This window comes from Protomyctophum bolini, assembly GCF_963924005.1.
Source record: "Protomyctophum bolini genome assembly, chromosome: 20".
Lineage (NCBI taxonomy): Eukaryota > Metazoa > Chordata > Actinopteri > Myctophiformes > Myctophidae > Protomyctophum > Protomyctophum bolini.
The window spans coordinates 1,693,727-1,715,858 of record NC_137881.1 but is presented as its reverse complement, the minus strand read 5'-3'; the positions used below and the strand labels follow the sequence as shown (position 1 = coordinate 1,715,858).

Here is a 22,132-nt window from a genome sequence, read left to right as displayed (position 1 = left end):
CTTTCAGCAGGCCCAGTGGAGAGGAAACTATCACTTCTCCTTTAAACAGGTGACCACGCCCCCTCCTAACGTTCTCCCACTCTGTACATTTAGTGTTTTATTATTTCCTGTAATTATATATTTTGTTCTTGTTGTTTTTGATGATATTGCATTATTGTTGAGGGGCGCTAGCTCCTCCTATTGGGCTTTGTCTTTGTGTGAACACAAACACAATGATTTGATTGGCTGATCAGCATCCCATAGCGATTTGATTGGCTGATGTACATATTGAGGATAAAATTGTGAGGGCAGAAAAGTGAAGACGCTTAAAGGGATTGGCCGGAATGACATTTGTGATGATTTGATTGGCTGAGCATGGAATGTGATGTATGATGTGATAAGAGCGCCCCTCACTTCACACAAGTGTGATTTTTGTTGGAATCAGTGTTTGACTGAACTCTGTTGCTGTTTTACATTCATGTCTAATAAACTATTCAATCAATCCTGTCAATAGAGGCCTCCATTCTCCTGATCTTTTGTTTTTCTCCTCACGTTAAACCCTTAAAGGACAACTTTGGTAGTTTTTCAACTAAGGTTCATGTTTTAGGTTATTAGAGAAAGTAAAAGATGATTTTTTTTTTTTTTTTGCTGCTTTCTTGCATTTTAACAATATTAGCTATTTTTGGCAGGGGGCGGGGACATCGAACAAGTCGGTTAATGTATTTGTTTTACCAAATTGTACAGTGAATTCTTAATTATTGTTTTCTATAGTGCTACTAGACCCCAGGAAATTACATCTGGCCACAAAAGATCTATTTAATGTGAAGAGGGAGGTGACAAACTGACATTTTGGAAAACAGTGAATTTTATTCCAAATACTTCACAGATTCACAGTTATGTTAGCCCATGTCCGAATATAAGCAGCTCCGATGTAGTATAAAATATCGGCTAATACCAATATTGCATTTTAAGTTTTGAAAATGTATTGTTAACAATGTGCATGAAAAATGTCTTGAGCTCTACCGACTGAGCTACCCGGTTGGAGGGCAGTACGGGTCCATTAAAATTGGACCCGGTTCGAAACGGGACCGGTGATATCTGAACCGAACCGCTACGGATCCAAAAAACATTCTAATTTCGGAAACGGCCCGAGAAGGATTTGACTGGCTAATATAGGCTAATATTAGTGCATTTTAGCGCACCGACATTCTTACCAGCGCTGTTGACAATCACAGCAAAACTGTAGAAAGCCTGGTGACGCGAGGTTAGTCCCACATTGCTAGTTGCTTTGCGCTTCACCTCGCTCGCTCAAGGGGGTCGTCATGATTGCATTATAGCCAGGGGGGGGTGTGCACGCTGTCGGTATTGGGTTGAGAGAGAGAGACAAACAGAGACAGAGAGAGAGCCCTCGTTGACAATATATGGACTTTAGAATGAAATAATTACAACGCACGCATGTCTATTTTTTTCAACCTATTTTTAAAGTTGAATGGTTTAATATATAAAGCTCGGATCCTCACGGGTAATTTCGGGTAACTGCATTCCAGACCCGCGGCAATTTGGAATTGATCCGACCATGCCCGAGGGACAAGTCAATATTTTGGGCCCGAACTGGCTCGGTTCTCGGTTCGGCTCTCGGGTATTCGGTTCCGTGCTGCCCTCTACTACCCGGACACAAAACTGCACATTTTTGCACAAAGAATTCAGAACAGTAATAAGCTGTAGTTGGTAACTCTTTAGTCAATCTTATCTTGGTAGGTAATAGCTCATTTAGTACATGGAACATGGAAGAAGAATGGATTTACATTTTAGGAATCCAGTGTTGACCATCATGTTATGTTTCTGCTCCTAGACATCCTGCACATGTCTTCCCACTGCTCTGAGGTTGAAGTTCAACTTGAATCTGACACTGAAGTCACTGAAGACAGTGATGATTGCGAGGAGACCAGTGAAGACGATGATGACGAACGGCGTGACAAGAGTTTCAGTGACTCAGGTTCCCTGAAGAAGCACCAGCGTGTCCACACTGGAGAAAAACCTTTTAACTGTGAACATTGTGACAAGAGTTTCAGCTCGTCAGGTTCTCTGAAGCAACACCTTCTTGTCCACACTGGAGAAAAACCTTTCCAATGTAAACATTGTGACAAAAGTTTCAGCTCGTCAGGTTCTCTGAAGCAACACCTTCTTGTCCACACTGGAGAAAAACCTTTCCAATGTAAACATTGTGACAAGAGTTTCAAGTGCTCAAGTTATCTGAAGAAACACCTCCGTGTCCACAATGGAGAAAAACCTTTCAAATGTAAACATTGTGACAAGAGTTTTAAATGTTCAAGTAGTCTGAAGTCACACCTTCATGTCCACACTGGAGAAAAACCTTTCCAATGTGAATTATGTGGCAAGAGTTTCAATCGCTCTAGTTATCTGAAGAGCCACCTCCGTGTCCACAATGGAGAAAAACCTTTCCAATGTAAACATTGTGACAAGAGTTTTAAATGTTCAAGTAGTCTGAAGTCACACCTTCGTGTCCACACTGGAGAAAAACCTTTCCAATGTGAATTATGTGGCAAGAGTTTCAGCATCTCATCTCACTTGAAGCAACACCTTCTTGTCCACACTGGAGAAAAACCTTTCCAATGTAAACATTGTTACAAGAGTTTCAGTAGGTCAGGTGAACTGAAGAAACACCAGCCTGTCCACACTGGAGAAAAACCTTTCCAATGTAAACATTGTGACAAGAGTTTCAGTTGTTCAGATAACATGAAAAGACACCAGTATGTCCACACTGGAGAAAAACCTTTCCAATGTAAACATTGTGACAAGAGTTTCAGCTCGTCAGGTTCTCTGAAGCAACACCTTCTTGTCCACACTGGAGAAAAACCTTTCCAATGTAAACATTGTGACAAGAGTTTCAGTAGGTCAGGTGAACTGAAGAAACACCAGCCTGTCCACACTGGAGAAAAACCTTTCCAATGTAAACATTGTGACAAGAGTTTCAGTTGTTCAGATAACATGAAAAGACACCAGTATGTCCACACTGGAGAAAAACCTTTCCAATGTAAACATTGTGACAAGAGTTTCAGCAGGTCATATGAACTGAAGAAACACCAGCCTGTCCACACTGGAGGAAAACCTTTCCAATGTAAACATTGTGACAAGAGTTTCAGCAGGTCAGGTGAACTGAACAGACACCAGTCTTTGTGTGAACACAAACACAATGATTTGATTGGCTGATCATCATCCCATAGCGATGATTTGAGACCAGTGAAGATGACATTGGCTGATGTACATATTGAGGGTAAAATTGTGAGGGCAGAAAAGTGAAGACGCTTAAAGTGATTGGCCGGAATGACATTTGTGATGATTTGATTGGCTGAGCATGGAATGTGATGTATGATGTGATAAGAGCGCCCCTCACTTCACACAATGTGATTTTTGTTGGAATCAGTGTTTGACTGAACTCTGTTGCTGTTTTACATTCATGTCTAATAAACTATTCAATCAATCCTGTCAATAGAGGCCTCCATTCTCCTGATCTTTTGTTTTTCTCCTCATGTTAAACCCTTAAAGGACAACTTTGGTTGTTTTTCAACTAAGGTTCATGTTTTAGGTTATTAAAAAAAGTAAAAGATTGTTATATATTTTTTAATTTGCTGCTTTCTTTCATTTTAACTAATTTTGCTATTTTTGGCAGGGGCCGGGGACATTCGAACAAGTTGGTGAATGTATTTGTTTTACCAAATTGCACAGCGATTTCTTAATTATGGTTTTCTATAGTCCTACAAGACCCCAGGAAATTACATCTGGCCACAAAAGATCACGGGATCTATTTAATGTGAAGAGGGAAACTGACATTCTGGAAAACAGTGCATTTTATTCCAAATACTTCACAGATTCACAGTTATTGAAATGTTAAGCCCATGTCCGAATATAAACAGCTTCGATGTAGTATTTTTTATTTTAAATCATCGGCCAATACCAATAATGCATTTTAAGGCCAACATCGGCCCATACCGATTTGATCAAATATTGTCCATCCCTAGATAAAATACTTGAATGAAAAATGTCTTGAATTAAAAAATAAAGTAAGTAAAACAATGTTGAGTGTTCAACAGTCTGTCTGAACCTCTACCTAACCCAACTCCTGTCACATCTACTTCTACAACACTTTGTTTGAAGTCAAAGCCCAAGACGTTTCAGTTTACTGCTGCTTTTTACTGAGGTTTGTGAGTCTGTATTCAGTTTGATTTTTTATTTTATTCTTATTTTTCTATTCTATAAACCAATAGTTAATTAAACACAGTCTGAGTCGGGATACACAAAGCAGCAGTACACATACAGTTAACCCATTTAGGCCTGACGTCGACATTTTAACCCATTCTGACCTGAGATCAGATTCATACGAGGTTTCCACTGGACACACACTGGTCTGATTAACCCATTCTGACCTGAGATCAGATTCTAAAAATGTCAGTCGTTCTTCGATTTTTCAAAAATAGCAGACCTACAAGCTCGTAGCGCGCCACTCGGTGGCGCGCTATGAGCTTGTAGATCTGCTATTTTTCAATAGGTAAAGCATAACATGATGCTAACACCAAAATGGGTGCCCGGTCAGAATGGGTTAAAAAAGTTTTCTGAAAAACCTTATGTTTCTGTATCAGTGGTGATCAATATTTCATGTCAAGGACCCCACAAAATCATATGTATTATGCCTCCCCCCCCCCCCCCCCCCCCCCGCCATCTGAAAATATGTTGTTCCAGGGACCTGCCCATGCAAAGATTTGAGTTAAAATGTTCACTCTGTAATATTCAAAGATTTGAGGCACATTTTCACGATTTTTAAAAAATAGCAGACCTACAAGCTCATAGCGCGGCTATTAGCTATTTTTCAACAGCTAAAGTATGACGTAATGCTTAAAACACCAAAACGGGCTCCCGCCCCCAAAACGCGTTAATTAACAACAACCCAGATTCGGCACAAACAAGGGACTAAATTCATTCCGCTTCCTATGCCACCAAAATGTGGAACGCCCTACCAACAGTCATTAAGACATGCAAATCCTCCTTCAAAACTGCTCTCAAAGGGCGCCTGCAATTCGAAACTGGCCCCCGTAAAATCTGATCCATTTCCCCCCTCACTGCATATGTTTATTTTCCCTTTTTTTTACCTCCTTTTTTTGTCCTGTTTTGACTATATACTTGTGTAATGTTCGTACGTCTCTAATTGTTTTGATGAATTGAAAATGGTGGGCCCTGTTGTAAACAAGTGTAATGCTTTATGGTGTCGTCCGCTCACAGTTAACAGTTTTTCGTATTGACGCTTTGTGAGCTTGTAGATCGGCTATTTTCAGTATGGTCGACAAACACTAAAACATTCCGGGTGCATGACTGAAATGGGACTAAAAACTAAATTAAAACCATTCAATAGACTATGACTAAAACTAAATTAAAACCATTCAATAGACTATGACTAAAACTAAATTAAAACCATTCAATGAATAGACTATTACTAAAACAAAAACAAAATAATTGCTGCTAAAAGCAACACTCAGTCTGAGTCATTATACACAACGCAGCAGTAGATACAGAGATATATGGATCTTTATTGTCATTGTAACAGATACAGGTACAAAGGAAAGGAAAGGTACTATGTTTACCCTGCAGGGTAACTGGACTAAGGAAAGGAAAGGTACTATGTTTACCCTGCAGGGTAACTGGACTAAGCTCAAGAACTTGTTTACAGCCAGGCCCTGCTCATAGAACATTTCATGGTAGGGGTTCAATGCCTTGTCCAAGGGCACTTCAGCGGTGGTAATTTTAACGTGCCGGTCGGGTCCGGGGATACGAACTAGCGACCTTCCGATATCAAGACCGCTCCGCAAACCGTTTGGCCACCGCTGGCAACGGTACAAGGATCAAGGTACAAGGAAATTGTGATGTACTGGGAGTACACTGAGCCGCTGTAACCGTGTCGTGTCGTGTCGCCCGCTATAGCTTCCCCTCCTTGCATCTCAGGAAAAAAACAAAAGGTGGCTCTTCGTTGAGAGTTATACTGTGTTCGTAGCACAAGGAACACGTTGGTATTTTTGAGCAAGCAGCGCTACTGAGCTATCAATACACCAGTGGTCCTTGAGGGGGTTCCAGGTGGTTCCCATGCTTTTTGATTGATTGATTGAAATATTTACCAGTAATACGCGCAAACGCGGGAAGCGAACACAGCTGAGACCCTGCAGATCATGTCTGTCTGTCTGTCTGTGTGTCTGTCCCGCTGTTACTGTATATGTGGACCTGGCCCCTTTTGTGCCCATATATGGAGCTGAGTGGACCTGGCAACAGATTCCATATTTGGATAGCGGGACAGACAGACACACACACAGACATGATCTGCTAGGTCTCATAGTAAGTGCTCACTGCGTTAGCAATTAACAGTTTGCAGAATTACAGTACATTTCAAGCACAAACTCAATACAAAAGACTGTTAACTGTGAGTGGACGACCCAATTAAGCATTGCACTTGTTTACAACAGGGTCCACCTTGTTCAATTCATCAAAACATTTAGAGACGTACAAATAGACACTTCTATGTAGTTAAAGAACAGAACAGGAATTCATCATAATTGCACCTAAATGATGATCAATTGTACGCTCTCAAGCGTTGAATTATTGTTAAACATCCTTTATTGATTATTATTTTGTTGTACAAGAAGTCATGGAATTGTGGACAAAATGTTGTTATGAATACTGAGCAGCTAAATGTCATCAGATGGTCGGTCCGTGGCTCGATTAATAATGGACCTCGATGTGCAGATTCAAATTCATTAGCAATAACCGTAATAACAAGTGGAAGCTCTGATCATGAGTCAAATATAAAGCGGAAGTGGAGCCTCCTCCCCACTTGCGTTTCGTCTTTACAGTCTTGCGAGTTTGTCCTAATATAAATAGAAATCATCTATGAATATATATATATATATATATATATATATATATATATATATATATAGCTTGCTGCTTAGCAGAAATGGAAATGAAAAAATAAGCTCTAAAGATATTATAAAATATATTATTGTGAAGGCAACTTCCTTACTCGGATTTCAGGAGCTGTAGTTCCAGTCTATATATAGCATTCAGGAGCATTCAGGAGGTGTAGTTCCAGACTCTATATAGCATTCAGGAGTTGTAGTTCCACACTCTATTTAGCATTCAGGAGGTGTAGTTCCAGACTCTATTTAGCATTCAGCATTTACATTAACATATTCATATCAGGGACCCCCACATTAACACGTATTTGGCTGACCCCAATTTAATAGGCTTTTCCTGGAATCCCCTTCGGGACCCCTCAGGGTCCCCAGACCCCCGTTCAGGACCCCCGTGTTTGATTCGTAGCTCAAACACTCAAAAAGAATGACATTGTTTACTGTGGCTTAAACCCGTTTAGGTCCGAGGACGATTCTACAAAATATAATTTGTCTTCTAAATCATGACAGTTTTCAGAATAAACCTCCTGTGTCTACATCAGTGGTTCTCACAGGGTTAAAACCTCCTGTGTCTACATCAGTGGTTCATCAGGCTTTCATTTCATGTCAAGGACCCCCAGGAATGATGTGAAATTGTCCACGGACCCCAATGTCAAATATGTGTTGTTACGTATAGGGACCTCCCAGAAGCAAAGATTTGAATAAAAGATGTTCGCTGTGAAAGAATATGTATAAAAAGAAATGTGCGCGTTTTCACGATAAAAAAAAAGGAATAGCAGATCTACAAGCTCGTAGCGCGGCACCCAGTGCCGCTCTATGAGCTTGTAGATCTGCTATTTTTCAATAGCTAAAGTATAACATAATGCTACCAAACAGGGTTCCCCGTCCTGAATGGTTTAAACATCCCCTCTAGATGGCGCCAAGGCGCCGTTGTGCGTCTGTGTCTGGGAACAACGGTCCTGCATATTTAAACCTCCCTTTTTAAGTTCAGGTTTTGCTTAAAAAAATGAGAAACAATATAATAAAAAAATGAACAAAATATTCAACGTCTTCCTGATAAAGAAATTACTGATGGTTATACAATATTGAGGCCTCTTATAACAGCGAGTTGTCTGGGTGACTTCCTGTGTTGTCTGGGTGACTTCCTGTGTTGTGCAAGTATATCTAATCTGTCCATCATGAAAAACAGTCTTCTCTCGTCGGGTTTGGAACGAGATCGAGAACGGGCCCCTGGACCAGCCAGGGCCCCGTCTGTCCGTCTGTCTGTCCGTCCGTCCGTCCGTCCGTCCGTCTGTCCTTCGTCTTCTCTGTCTCTCTTTGTCAGAAGTTCACTTCCAAAACTTCTCCATCTCTGGAAGAAACACACACAGACAGACAGACAGACAGACAGACAGACAGACAGTTTTTTCCATTGCTTTGATGCCCTGTAAGTTTAATGGCTCTGATGTCCCTTAAAGGTATATATGTGCTGTTTTATCATTAGTCTTTATTTTTAAATATTTATTTTTTATCCCACGATTTTGTAACCCATTTTTCACCCCTGTGTCAATCATCTAATGTGATCCTGGGCTCTACACACCCTCCACCAACCTAGTCCCCACATAAGTATTAGTCTTTAGGGCCACAGTCATTATGACTGTGAATGTGTGGCTCCAGGCGGCCCCGTGAAGACATCAAGCGCTATATTCTCCCGTCACATAGCGTTGCCAACAAAACAAGGAAGTGATGTGGCTCGCTCTGGTGGGCGTAGCAAAGCGTAGCTACTTTTGTGAATGTATTAGTTTAATTAGGTTAATATTGCTATATGTTTGTAACCGTTTTAGAAAAGCAATAAGCCACGATCGAGGCCCCAGCTTACCGGGTGTTTTACACTGGCCCCCAGCCATCGTAAAATACCCGGTAACCTGAGAGTGGCTTATTGCTTAATGAATGAATTAATTACCTTTATCAAGGTCAACAACTTTAGGCAACGTGTTCATCACCACCTTCTCTTTCACTAAGTTGTTCTTGTAGTCTAAAAAACACACACACACACACACACACACACACACACACACACACACACACACACACACACACACAGGGAATAGAAGGGGTAAGTTACATTGTGACATAAAACGAAGGTTTCTCAATTGCACCCAAAACACCTGAACGTTTAACATCTAGTAGAGTTTCTGTGGTCTGGGGGGTTTGGCTCAAACACATGCTCTGAAATCCCATGTGTATGTCGATGGGATTTCAACCAGCAGATGTCACTGTTTTCACTGTTTTTGCCTGTTTTTTCGTTGCAGCTCAAAAAGGCTTCACGGACACAGAAAAAACCCCAGCGCAACAGAAAATCCACCGAGAGTTCAAAGTTCAGGTCATAACGTCACACACACACACACACGCACACACACACACACACACACACACACACACACGTGTGTCTCACCCAGTGTCCGGTCCTCATGGTTGACCGAGGCCTTCACCTCGGTCACATGGTCGGTCACATGGTCGGTCACATGGTCCATCTCAAACTCATCAGAGCTGCTGTGACTTCTGTGTGACCTATCGGAGAGAGGGAGACATTAACTGTGTGTTCGTGGGTGTGTGTGTGTGTGTGTGCGTGTGTGTGTGCGAGCGTGGGTGTGTGTGTGTGTGTGTGTGTGTGTGTGTGTGTGTGTGTGTGTGTGTGTGTGTGTGTGTGTGCGCAATGCTAACCTTATCGATGTCTGTGGGTAAAACTCTGAAAAAAAGAAAACAAACAATATAGATTTTATATAGATTGTGATTTCAACGGCCGACAGCAGGAGGCGCTGTGATACTTTTTTCACCACCGACCGAGAGAACAACAACAACCGGTCAGGACGCCTACATCCTGCAGCCGCCGCGCGACAACCAACTATACTTCTGGGTTAAAGGTCGTTCGACGGACACAAACCAACCTTCGGTGGTCTTCAAGCTAAAGGTTAAAAGGTCAAACCTTTGGTGGACTTCAAGCTAAAGGTTAAAGGTCAAACCTTTGGTGGTCTTCAAGCTAAAGGTTAAAAGGTCAAACCTTCTGCGGTCTTCAAGCTAAAGGTTAAAAGGTCAAACCTTTGGTGGTCTTGCGGCGGGTGATGAGGATGATGATGATGAGGACGACGAAGGCCAGCAGCAGGAAGCAGGTGAGGACGTAGCCCAGAGGCAACAGGAAGTGATGTCGCTGGTCGGGCAGGATGACGTTGATGACTCGCGGCGACTCGGCCCTGGTGTCGTCTGAGGAGAGAGAGACCGATCACACGTTATGTTAGACCAGCGCTCCTCAACCAATGAGGAGAGAGACGTCGATCACATGTTATGTTAGAGCAGTGGTCCTCAACCAGGGGTCCTTGGGGGGGTTCCAGGTGGTCCGGGGACCACCAGTGGTCCTTGAGGAGGTTCCAGGTGGTCTGTTCTCTCTAATAGCACACACAACGATAGTCGATGTACAAGCTCACAACGTGATCCCCAAGCTCACAATTGTGAGCTTGTAGATCGGCTATATTTTCAGTCCGCGTCGCATTACACGATGCACAACATCTGGGTCTATAGATCAGGCGTGATGCTGAACATCTGGGGATTAGATTTAATTAAAAGGTTGTAAAACATTGTCCGACGCGACAGTACAAGCGTGACTCCCTCACGTCACGTCACCGAAAACACCAACAGAAAAACATTCCACACTATAATTAGTTTTTATGTACATATTATAACCATTATATATAATGTTGTTGTTTTTTAGTGCTTCGCTGAGGAATCTGTGGAAGCCTGTGTGTGCGTGTGCGTGCGTGCGTGCGTGCGTGCGTGCGTGCGTGCGTGCGTGTGTACGTAAGTGTGTGTGTGCATGTGCGTGCGTGCGTGTGTGTGTGTGTGTGTGTGTGTGTGTGTGTGTGTGTGTGTGTGTGCGTATACGTGTAATGTGACAGAAGCGCTACCACTTGTGTGTTAAGGATGTATAAAGGATTGATAATAAATTGATGTTAATAATTAAGGATGTCTAATAAATCTAACCATGCTATCATGTCTCCCACGACCACAGAGCAACAACAAGTTGAACAATCGGCTCCAGCTGTGTGCGTGCGTGCGCCGTTCGCGCGTTGGTGCGTGCGTGCGCTGTGCGTAAACGCCAGAAGGCCTGCTTTCTCTCCTTCGCAAGAAGCAGCTGTTCTACGTGGAGCACACACACATGCACACACACACACACACACACACACACACACACACACACATGCACACACACACACACACACACACACACACACACACACACACACAAACACGCACAAACACACACACACACACATGCACGCGCACACACACTCAACGTGTTCCAACCCTAAATGAGATCCAGACGCTGCTTTAAGTTGTTTCTGCATGCTGGATGGCTGTCATTAAACCTCCTAATTGTCTCTCCATACTTTCACTTTGTGTTGGTGAACCACCTGATCGTCAGCGTTACACATACACATATAGCAGATCTACACATTCATATATAGCAGATCTACACGTACATATAGTCTGGTTAATCAAAACTGTCTCCCAACTCTTTATTATAGCTTAATTTATCCATATCTTATATATTGCAATATCATTTGGGGAGCTACTTACAATACACATCTTCACAAACTCCACATTTTGCAAAAAAGATTTTGCAGGATTGCCACATACAGTGATTGGTCTGCTCATTCTGCCCCTCTTTTTAAACAACTCAATATTTTACCAATCTTTAATTTAAATACATACCAAACCTGCAACTTTATTTTCAAAGTATTGTTCCAGCCAGTTTCATTTCCTTTGCCATGTAAAGACTTTTTCCAGTTCAACAGTGATGTGCACCACTTCAATACGAGACAGTCAAATCATTTACATCTCCCAAAGTTCCGTACTGCTCTGTGTCAGTTCTCCATCAGATACAGGGGGGCCCAGCTATGGAACACCTATACAGCAATCTCATCAAATTCTATTTCATTAAACAATTTCAAACATAAGTTTAGGACCCACTTAATTGACCAGATCACCTAATTATATTTCTTTGTATCATCTATTCTTTTCTCTAATCATGTAAATAACCAAAAATTCTAATCATGTTCTTGTTGTTTTTTTGTTTTGTTGTTTTGTTTATGTTTTATATACTGCAATCATGTGTTCTGGATATTATATATCTCATGTACAATGTTTCATTATAATTTATAGAGGCCTCGTATAAGCCCCTTGGGCTTTTTTGCCTCAGCCTAGCACCTTATCCTTCTCATATTTATATGTTCACTGTGTTGTTTTTATACTGTGCTGAATAAATAAATACAAATATATAGCAGATCTACACATACATATAGCAGATCTACACACATACATAAAGTACCAGGTCTTATTCCCTAACTTGAGTAAACTAAAGACCTGGAGGCGTGATCAATGCTCTTTGGCCACTCAGAATAGCCAAATGGCATTGACCACGCCTACAGGTCTTTAGTTTACTCAAGTTAGGGAATAAGACCTGGTACTTAAGACACGCTAGGGGGAGGGGGAAGGGGAGGGGGAGGAGAATGTGCGGAAACTACGATTAATTTACGGAGAAAAAAAAAAGATTCTTCGAATATTTCTAGGTGGTTTCTTCCCCCGGACAGGAACCATTTCAAGATGGTCACCAAACACACACGCACACACACATGCACACGCACAGGCGTGCACACACACACGCACACACACACACACACACACACACACACACACACTGTGGGAACACGGCCTGTTTGTGTTTAGGTTTGAACGAGGGGGGGGGGGGGGGGGCGAGCGAGTGACCTACATCTCTCCATCTCCTGCTCCAGAAGCATGAATACCTCTCTCGCCCACCCTCTCTCTCTCTCTCTCTCTCTCTCTCTCTCGCTCTCTGTCTCACACACACACACACACACACACAGAGAGAGACACAGAGAGAGAGACAGAGAGAGAGAGAGAGAGAGAGAGAGACAGAGACAGAGACAGAGACAGAGACAGAGACAGAGACAGAGACAGAGAGAGAGAGAGAGACAGAGACAGAGACAGAGAGAGAGAGAACAGCGTTAGTTACCCAACGTGTTCCACTCTGCAGAATAAATGCTGACCGCAGTTCTTTCTTAAGTTTCGGCCACACAGCCGTCATCACAGATGTGACAAGTCATCACATCTGGCCGTTTTTAGCCCAAGGAGTGTTTTTTCTAAACTAATGCCTGGAAATGATTCAGAATCATGAAAAAAATGTTAAACCCTAGTTTGACACATCGTCATCGTGTTAAAGCATTATAATGAAGACACTTTGTAAATTAAATGTAGCCTTTTATAGGTTTGGTCAAAAAAGTTTCCCAAGGGAGTTAGTTGGCTCGGACCGAATAACATGCTGGGGTCATCTTAAAATCAGATAAGAATTGTGGTCTAAAGGGGATCTAATTGTAATGCCAATTAAAAGTACATGAACCCATGGACTATATAGCGCCCCCTATAGCTACATTTATGTCAGCCTTCAGCGCTCTAGAGAGAGGTTTAACACGTCACCTTTTATGAAAGCATTTGTTTTGAAGATTGGTCAAATATTGGGCTAACTTTACCTAACGAAGCCAAACGAGAGAGACAGAGAGAGAGAGAGAGAGAGAGAGAGAGACAGAGGTTGGTAGAAGGATGTGAACGACGTAAACGTGGCGCTGACGGAAAATAAACACAAGAGAGAGGACGAGAAAAACAGAACAGAGTGGTAGAGAGAGAGAGAGAGAGAGAGAGAGGGAGAGGGAGAGGGAGAGAGAGAGAGAGAGAGAGAGAGAGAGGGAGAGGGAGAGGGAGAGAGAGAGGGGGGGGGGGGCTGTGGCTCCTGCAGAATGTCCTGCGTGGCCAAAGTCAACAGACCTTAAGATCAGAGAGAGAGAGAGAGAGAGAGAGAGGGGTGGGGGGAGAGAGACAGAGAGAGAGAGACCTTAAGATCAGAGAGAGAGAGAGAGAGAGAGAGAGAGAGAGAGGGGTGGGGGGAGAGAGACAGAGAGAGAGAGACCTTAAGATCAGAGAGAGAGAGAGAGAGAGAGAGGGGTGGGGGGAGAGAGACAGAGAGAGAGATACCTTAAGATCAGAGAGAGAGAGAGAGAGAGAGAGAGAGAGGGGTGGGGGGAGAGAGACAGAGAGAGAGACCTTAAGATCAGAGAGAAAGAGAGAGAGAGAGAGGGGGGGGTGGGGGGAGAGAGACAGAGAGAGAGAGACCTTAGGATCAGAGAGAGAGAGAGAGATACGATATACATAGTCAATGTTGCTGTTTTCAATTCGACATACTTCGATTCATGACATTTTTCGATGCAGTTGCTCTATCGTTACACCCCTATACAACTGTTAACAGTTTGACTGAGGAGCACGCTAAAACCCGTCTTTTTTCCCTTCGTCTTTCCCTGCTAAACCTTTTGTTTTAAATGTTTAATTCGCCGTTTTATTTTTTTACTTTGAAGTGTTGCTCAGACAGAGCGATGAGGACGACACTTTGGGATGATTGCTGAGTGGATTGCGATTGGTTACTGAGCCGTGGGCGGACTCTGTAGTCTCTATAAAGGATTGATTGGTCGATTACTGAGCCATGGGCGGAGTCTGTAGTCTCTATGAAGGATGATTGGTTCAGTGGAGTGAGGGCTACGATGGGGACAGGCTGTGAGGCTGCCGTCTGTACCTCTCTGGTTAAATGATGCTGTTTGAGTTGCTTTTTTCCTTAGCTTATCTTATCTTATATCCAGGCCTGGAACACATTAAGACGTTTATCTCGCTGGCCTGCCTCCTCATTGGCCTGCCTCCTCATTGGCCTGCCTCCTCATTGGACATTCCTGACGTTGTTTTTGTGTTTGTTTTTTTATCACTGACAATAAACAGCCGACCCACAATTCCACTTGATAACAGACCAGAGGAGAGAGAGTCTGGTAGAGAGACCCTCAGATAAGAGCAGAGAGAGAGAGAGAGAGAGAGAGAGAGAGAGAGAATGGTAGAGAGACACCAGCTCAGAACTATAATCCCACAGAGGACCAGATAGTATCACAACATTACTGTAAACGTCAAGAGTTTTAGTGCCCACATGTTGTTATGTTGATACACGCACGCACGCACGCGCACACACACACACACACACACACGCACGCACGCACGCACGCACGCACGCACGCCCGCATCCATTTCATGAACATTCCCTGAGAGAGAAAGTGGGAGAGTGAGACAGACAGACAGACAGACAGACAGACAGACAGACAGACAGAGGGGGGGAGGGGGGGGAGGGGGGGAGGGCTAGAGGTGATTCTCCCACATTATTTTGGTACATTATAAACATAATTTCTCTCGTTATACAAAAATATGAAGCTGTCTCTCTCTCTCTCTGTCTGTCTGTCTGTGTCTTTCTCTCTCTGTCTCTGTCTCTCTCTCTCTCTCTCTCTCTCTCTCTCTCTATCTCTCTCTCTCTCTGTCTCTCTCTCTCTCTCTCTCTCTCTCTCTCTCTAATGCAGAAAGCAGTCAAAGCTCAGAGGATGAAGTCCTGCAGAAAGAATGTGGTGAAGATCTGAGAGACAGAGTGGAGCTAAATACTAAACCAGATCCTTCAGCACGCACGCACACACACACACACACACACACACACACACACACACACACACACACACACACACACACACACACACACACACACGCACACACCTGTGTGCACATGTAAACATTCACACACGCACAGTCGCACACAAAGGTCAAACTTTTTCAAACTCTTTCTTAAGCCCTATATATACTTTACATGTATTGTACACATACACATTCACTGTGGAACAGATTCAGCTAAAACATTTTGAACATTCTGGGGAAATTCATAATCTATGGGGGGAGGGGAGGGTGGGGGGCTTTCAGAATGTATGGGGGGGAGGGGGCATTCAGGCGTTTCCATTTGTACACTATCAGATTTAAATTAACATTGATTTTACAATATAAATTGGGGTCTCACATCTCTGAGATATAAATGCCATTAAATGGGGGTCCGTAGAACTAATGCAGTTCAAACTGGGGGTCCTGGAAATTAAACGGGTTGAGAATCACTGCTAGAGACGTAACAATATTCTCTCCTGGGGGTCCCTGGCATATGTTTTCTAACGGGGGGTCCGCGGGGCTCATTAGTGTAAATTTGGGGGTCCTTGACATGAAAACGTTTTGGAGCCAGTGGTGTAGGCCCTTTCTGGGGGGGCCCTTTCTGGGGGGGCCCTTTGGGGGGCCCTTTGGGGGGCCCCGGCCACAGGGCTGTATCCTGTCTGTATGTGGGGGCGTCTAGCCCTGCCTGGCACCACAACGCTGACCACACACACACACACACACACACACACACACACACGCACACGCACACGCACACACACACGCACACAAAGCTGACCAAGCACAGACTGAAGTGCTCATAAAACAAATAAAACCCCCGTCCTTGCACCAGAACAGGGTTTCTCCCCCCCCTCCCCTCCTCCTCTCCCCCCCCCCCCTCCTCTCTCCTCCTTCTCAACTGCAGCTGCTGTTTGGAACACTGGTTCACAAACCTTCTCATGTCAAAGACATCATCTATACAACATTCTGTTGTGACAGTGTGAGTGAAGCCTCGAGCAGAAATGCATGTTCCCTAGAAATGGGGCTAAAACATTAAGGGAAGCAAAACAGCAGCCATAATGTGACTTAATATACACTAAGTCTCTTGTTTCTATTATTGCCGTAATGTATTTCACTTTGATTGATAGATGAGGCTGGTGGTGGAGTGTGTTTAACCCAGAACCATGTTTTCTGTGTCCATATCACTACGCCCACAAAATAGTTCCATGTGATAGAGGGGTCAAAGTTGAACGAAAGTCGCCGCTAATTCTTTAGAAATAGGTCAACAATACAAATGACGTTTGTTTTGTGGATTAATTTACTTTTACTGCGTGGCCCCTCCTGTGCCCTCCACAAAATGACCGGAAAGGGCGGAAACGACTTAAAATTGACCAAAACCAGAGCAGAACTCCCACCACAGTTTCGGGCAATCAATAATTAATACAGTTGCAACCACTATATTAATGGCAAGTATTTCCTACAACTTAAGTTCAAAACATCTGAACTATCCCTTTAAGCACTATCTACCTGCACTTGGCCTCACTCATCATCAGCTACTCCCCATTCACAATCACCTGTATCCACAACACCTGCCTCCACTCACCACAGCCAATCACCTGCTGCCAATCACCACAGCATATAAATACACCTGTGATGTCTCGGCCGGCTCGGCCTGTTTCTGCTTCAGACCAACAGACCAAACATGGGCCGTGAGTACTGGTCTGATTGTAGATCGGCTATTTCTGCCATTCACTGCTTTCAAATACATTGTCCTCCTTCTAGCCGCAATTTGCAACTCTAGATTGTTTTATAATGGGGTGAATCTAGAGTTGCAATGTCCTCCATTGACTCCCCACTCATCCAGTTTGGTTTGTGATCTGCTTGTCTTAAACAACGTTAAACTCACCAACATTGCAGCTGTAGGGCAAGCTTGAATTATCCTCTTTCAATCTGCCGAGCTTGTTTTGCATAAAAGTCCACCGTAGACAATGTTATGGCTATGAGCTACTTTCTGTCAGGAAATTCTGTGCAGGTGATTATTTTTCCAAGTGTTGGAGTTTGGAAGCGCTCGTCGTATGTCACTGAACGGCCCTGCGTGCCGCCTGTTTAGAATTTGCACATAATGCAGGAGGCAGCAGCGCGACCCGTTAACACAAACGAGTGCTTCCAAAACTGCAACACTTAGAAAAAGAATCACATGCAGAGGATGTCTTGACAGAAAGTATCTCATAACATCTCTACGGTGGATTTTTATGAAAAACAAGCTCGGCAGATTGAAAGAGGATAATTCAAGCTTGGACTACAGCTGCAATGTTGGTGAGTTTAACGTTGTTTAAGACAAGCAGATCACAAACCAAACTGGATGAGTGGGGAGTCAATGGAGGGTCTTACAACTCTAGATTCATCCCATTATTAAAAAAATCTAGAGTTGCAAATTGCGGCTATGTCCTCCTCCACCCCCAACCTCCCCCTCCCTCCTCCATTCTCACCATTCCTTCCATGTCTCTATTTCCTAATAAGTAATACTGTACATTAGGAACTGTTCGTATCAATCTGATCTCAGGTCAGAATGGGTTAACGCATTCTGTACGGGAATCCCTTTTGGTGTTTTTGACTATAAGCATTATGTTATACTTTATATAGCTATTGAAAAACAGCAGATCTACAAGCTCGTAGAGCGGCACCGAGTGGCGCGCTACGAGCTTGTAGATCTGCTATTTTTGAAAAATGGTGAAAATGCGGTGCAAATCTTTGAATATATTATTGCGAACGCAGTGATTGCGAACGCAGTGAGCACTTACTATGAGACCTAGCAGATCATGTCTGTCTGTGTGTCTGTGTGTCTGTGTGTCCCCCTTTTGTGCCCATATATGGAGCTGAGTGATTTGTTTGTGATTGATGCAACACACTCCATATTTGGACGTATCGGCTGCTTTGGGGACTCCTTATATGGGCCCTGCTTCGAATGCACAACAAGCTGGAACATGCCAACGAACAAGTATTAACTACATTGCGTTCGCTTCCCGCGTTTGCGCGTCTTACTTGTATAATTATTCGTTCAGAAGACTTTTTATTTTTATTTCGATGTCAGGCCTAAATGGGTTAATGTTTTTTACGTACAGCTCTCTGAGTCGCCTTGTTATTGAAATGTGCTGCTATGCAAATAAACGTTCCTCGTGAGAAACTGCCCCGAAGAGAAGGAGGGGGGGGAAGGGGAGACGATGGAGGGGATGTTTTGAGGACATGAGAGAGAGAGAGGGAGAGGGAGAGGGAGAGGGAGAGGGAGAGGGAGAGAGGGAGAGGGAGAGGGAGAGGGAGAGGGGGAGAGGGAGAGAGAGAGAGAGAACGAAGGGACATGTGGTGTTTTTCCGCTTGTTGTTTCTGTAGCTCTGCGCTGAACCGCGGCGCACGGCCTCGCTCCGCTGGCTTCCTCTCAGCTTTAGGACTGACGTTAAAATCCTTTAACGTTTGTTTTGAAAGCACTGGAAGGACTATAGCGGCACCGCTAACGCCAACGCTAACGCTAACCCCCGGAAGGCTCGCCTTTAGAAAACACGCTGACCTCATGTCGACCGCTCGGCTCTTGTATTCTTGCATTTGTTTTACTGAGGTTAAGGTTAGGAATAAGGTCAGGTTTAGGCCTAGTTTTACTGAGGTTAAGGTTAGGAATAAGGTCAGGTTTAGACATTTCAAGCACAAACTCAATACAAAGACTGTTAACTGTGTGAGTGGACGACCCAATTAAGCGTTACACTTGTTTACAACAGGGTCCACCATGTTCAATTCATCAAAACATTTAGAGACGTACAAATAGAAACTTAAAGAACAGAACATGAGGAATGTTGACTTGGCTCACATCATGCTTATACGCTGCACAGTACCTTTGTCCCCATTGGGCAGCGCTCTGGGTGGGAGGGTTCTGCTTGGCGGGGGGGCGGGGGGGAGGGGCGTGGTCCCCCGTGGCGGCGGTGGCGGCGGTGGCGGTGGTGGCGGTGCGGCGGGCGGGCCGACCGTCAGCTGGAACTCTCGTCTCTCGTGGAGACCGCAGTAGTGGTGGTGGAGGTGGCAGGAGTACAGGCCCTGGTCCGACGGCTGGGGAGGAAGGGGTTAACATAGTTCAGTACAGGCCCTGGTCCCATGGCTGGGGAGGAAGGGGTTAACATAGTTCAGTACAGGCCCGGACTGGTCCCATGGCTGGGGAGGAAGGGGTTAACATAGTTCAGTACAGGCCCTGGTCCCATGGCTGGGGAGGAAGGGGTTAACATAGTTTAGCATAGGCCCTGGTCCCATGGCTGGGGAGGATAGGGTTAACATAGTTCAGTACAGGCCCGGACTGGTCCCATGGCTGGGGAGGAAGGGGTTAACATAGTTTAGTACAGGCCCTGGTCCCATGGCTGGGGAGGAAGGGGTTAACATAGTTCAGTACAGGCCCTGGTCCCATGGCTGGGGAGGAAGGGGTTAACATAGTTTAGCATAGGCCCGGCCTGCAACGAGTTTGTAGATCGGCTATTTTCAATAGATTTTCTACACATTTTGAACTTGTTAAAATGGGACAATCTGCAACATGAATACTTTTCCTTTTAGTACGTAAAGTACATTTTGATGCCGATACTTTTGTACTTTTACTCAAGTACATTTTCAATTCCGTACTTTTACTTGTAACTAAGTAGTTCTAAATTGCAGTATTGGTATACTTGTATACTCAAGTAAAACCATTGAGTATACTTTTTCCCACCACTGTTTCTTTTTCTGCCCGACAGGCAAGAGAGGAAATGAAAAGTGGGTCAAAGTGAAAGAATGTTTTGGTCGTGTTTTGACTTCATGGTTTCTATTATGTTTTGAACCACATGATGTGTTCTACAGGTGGTGTTACAGTATAACCCATCCCCTCTCTCTCTCTCTCTCTCTCTCTCTCTCTCTCTCTCTCTCTCTCTCTCTCTCTCTCTGCATCATGTGTTATTACTAGCGGAGGAAATGAAACTGCTTTTTTAGCACTTTTATCGGTCGGCAAACTATGTGTTCTTCTGGATCGGACCAGTGAAGAAACACTTACGGGGAAGGTCTCCGTATATTAGATCAGTCGATGGGTGGCGCTTCCGAGACAGACTTTGCGCTCTCATTAGAAGGCGGGTGTAAGTGCCACAACAAACTGCAAAAAACACAAACCTTCTCCTATAATATATAACCCAAACAGTGAATGCCACTGATAATGAATGGCCAGTTGTGAGTGTTTGTGTAAAACACAAACATTGAAGACAAAAGTGACGCAAATTGGCAGGAATGAGATGTAGATAAGAGTGCCCCTCACTTCACACAGGTGTGATTTTATTAGTGGTTCAGTTAGTAGTTCTAGATACGAATAGGCGTTCGGCCGTCTGTTATGGACGATAGATGCGACGTTTGTATAGCTGCCGTATACAGATGCAAAGCTGCAAAAAAAAGGCTCAGATAGTTACAACTTCAGCTACAAAGATGCTGTGTGGCTTTGAATCTTCGAATCTTTTACATCTGCCAGTTAAGTGTTAAAGGGACACTTCACCCTTTTTGCAAAAATATATATGTTAATGACGTTTAGAAGCTTTAGATCACTTTCCTGGGGGTATTTATGTGTGTAATATGTGGTTTTAGATATTTTAGATTGTAGCAGTGAGCCTGTTGTCTCTGATGTCATGGACACTGGTCTCACTACCTTCCTGGACTACAATTCCCATAATTCTTTGGTGCACTGCTCCTCCTTGTGGATAGGGGGGAGAGCTGTCTTACTGAGACAACATGTAGTCCAGGAAGGAAGTGAGTGTCCATGACATCAGAGACAACAGGCTCACTGCTACAATCTAAAATATCTAAAACCACATATTACACACATAAAGACCCCCAGGAAAGTGTTCTAAAGCTCCTAAACGTCATTAACATATATCTTTTTGCAAAAAGGGTGAAGTGTCCCTTTAATGCAGTATCACACACGCACACGCACACCCAGCCACAGACCTGCACGTTGTCGATGAGCAGGGAGAAGTCTCCCACGGTGAAGGCGTTGCTGCTGATGTTCATCTTCTTCTGCAGGAACATGGAGCCGTAGCTCCGCTGCTCCCCCGAGGCGTACAGGTCCACCAGGCGGTCGGCGCGGTCCCCGCGGACCCCCGGGGACTGGCGGTCCCAGTGGACCACCTGGGGAGGGGGGGGGGGAGAAAGTATACTCGCGTCACACACACACACGCGCACGCACGGCCTCTCACACCGTTTCTCCTCCCAGTGCAAAGAAAGGTATACCACGTTTACCCAGGGTATAACTGGACTATAACGGCCAAGCTACACCAGGCTTTTCTCGTGCGTTTACTCTAAACGCGCGGACCGTGCGTGCGTAAAGCCAAATGCCCTGGCTATACATCGATCTGTCAGACGTGCGGCAGATTTGTGCGGGACCTTCCGGGATGATATGTAGATACGCGCGCATGGGGGCATACGCGCGTAATCTTTTTTTCCTGAAATTGCACCTTTCTTGTTGTAACTTATGTGCGTGCGTGAGTGCATTGGATTGACCTAACCTTTTCATTAAATATATTTTTCTTTTTATTTCAGTCGGTATAGGG

General features: G+C 44.1%; 2 protein-coding genes across 5 annotated transcripts in view; both read right to left on the bottom strand.

Moving 5' to 3' along the window:
* Window positions 1–22,132, bottom strand: part of ctsz (cathepsin Z) — a 471,668-nt gene that overhangs the window by 183,317 nt on the left and 266,219 nt on the right. The window lies entirely within an intron of this gene.
* The window catches only part of mxra8a (matrix-remodelling associated 8a), a 30,244-nt gene continuing 13,671 nt past the window's right edge, over window positions 5,560–22,132 (bottom strand). The window contains exons 7-14 of one of the 4 annotated variants that reach the window (XR_013966030.1): window positions 21,531–21,710; window positions 19,424–19,634; window positions 10,029–10,190; window positions 9,654–9,678; window positions 9,385–9,500; window positions 8,893–8,964; window positions 5,692–8,301; window positions 5,560–5,645 (exon numbers count right to left, since the gene is read on the bottom strand). Coding sequence is in view for 1 of the 4 variants with exons in the window: in XM_080792584.1 (XP_080648710.1) it covers window positions 8,279–8,301; window positions 8,893–8,964; window positions 9,385–9,500; window positions 9,654–9,678; window positions 10,029–10,190; window positions 19,424–19,634; window positions 21,531–21,710 (789 nt within the window). In the remaining 3 variants the exon portion in view is untranslated. Of the gene's footprint in view, window positions 8,302–8,892; window positions 8,965–9,384; window positions 9,501–9,653; window positions 9,679–10,028; window positions 10,191–19,423; window positions 19,635–21,530; window positions 21,711–22,132 lie in introns of all 4 variants that reach the window. The other 3 variants (XR_013966031.1, XR_013966032.1, XM_080792584.1) reach the window with 3 other exon arrangements.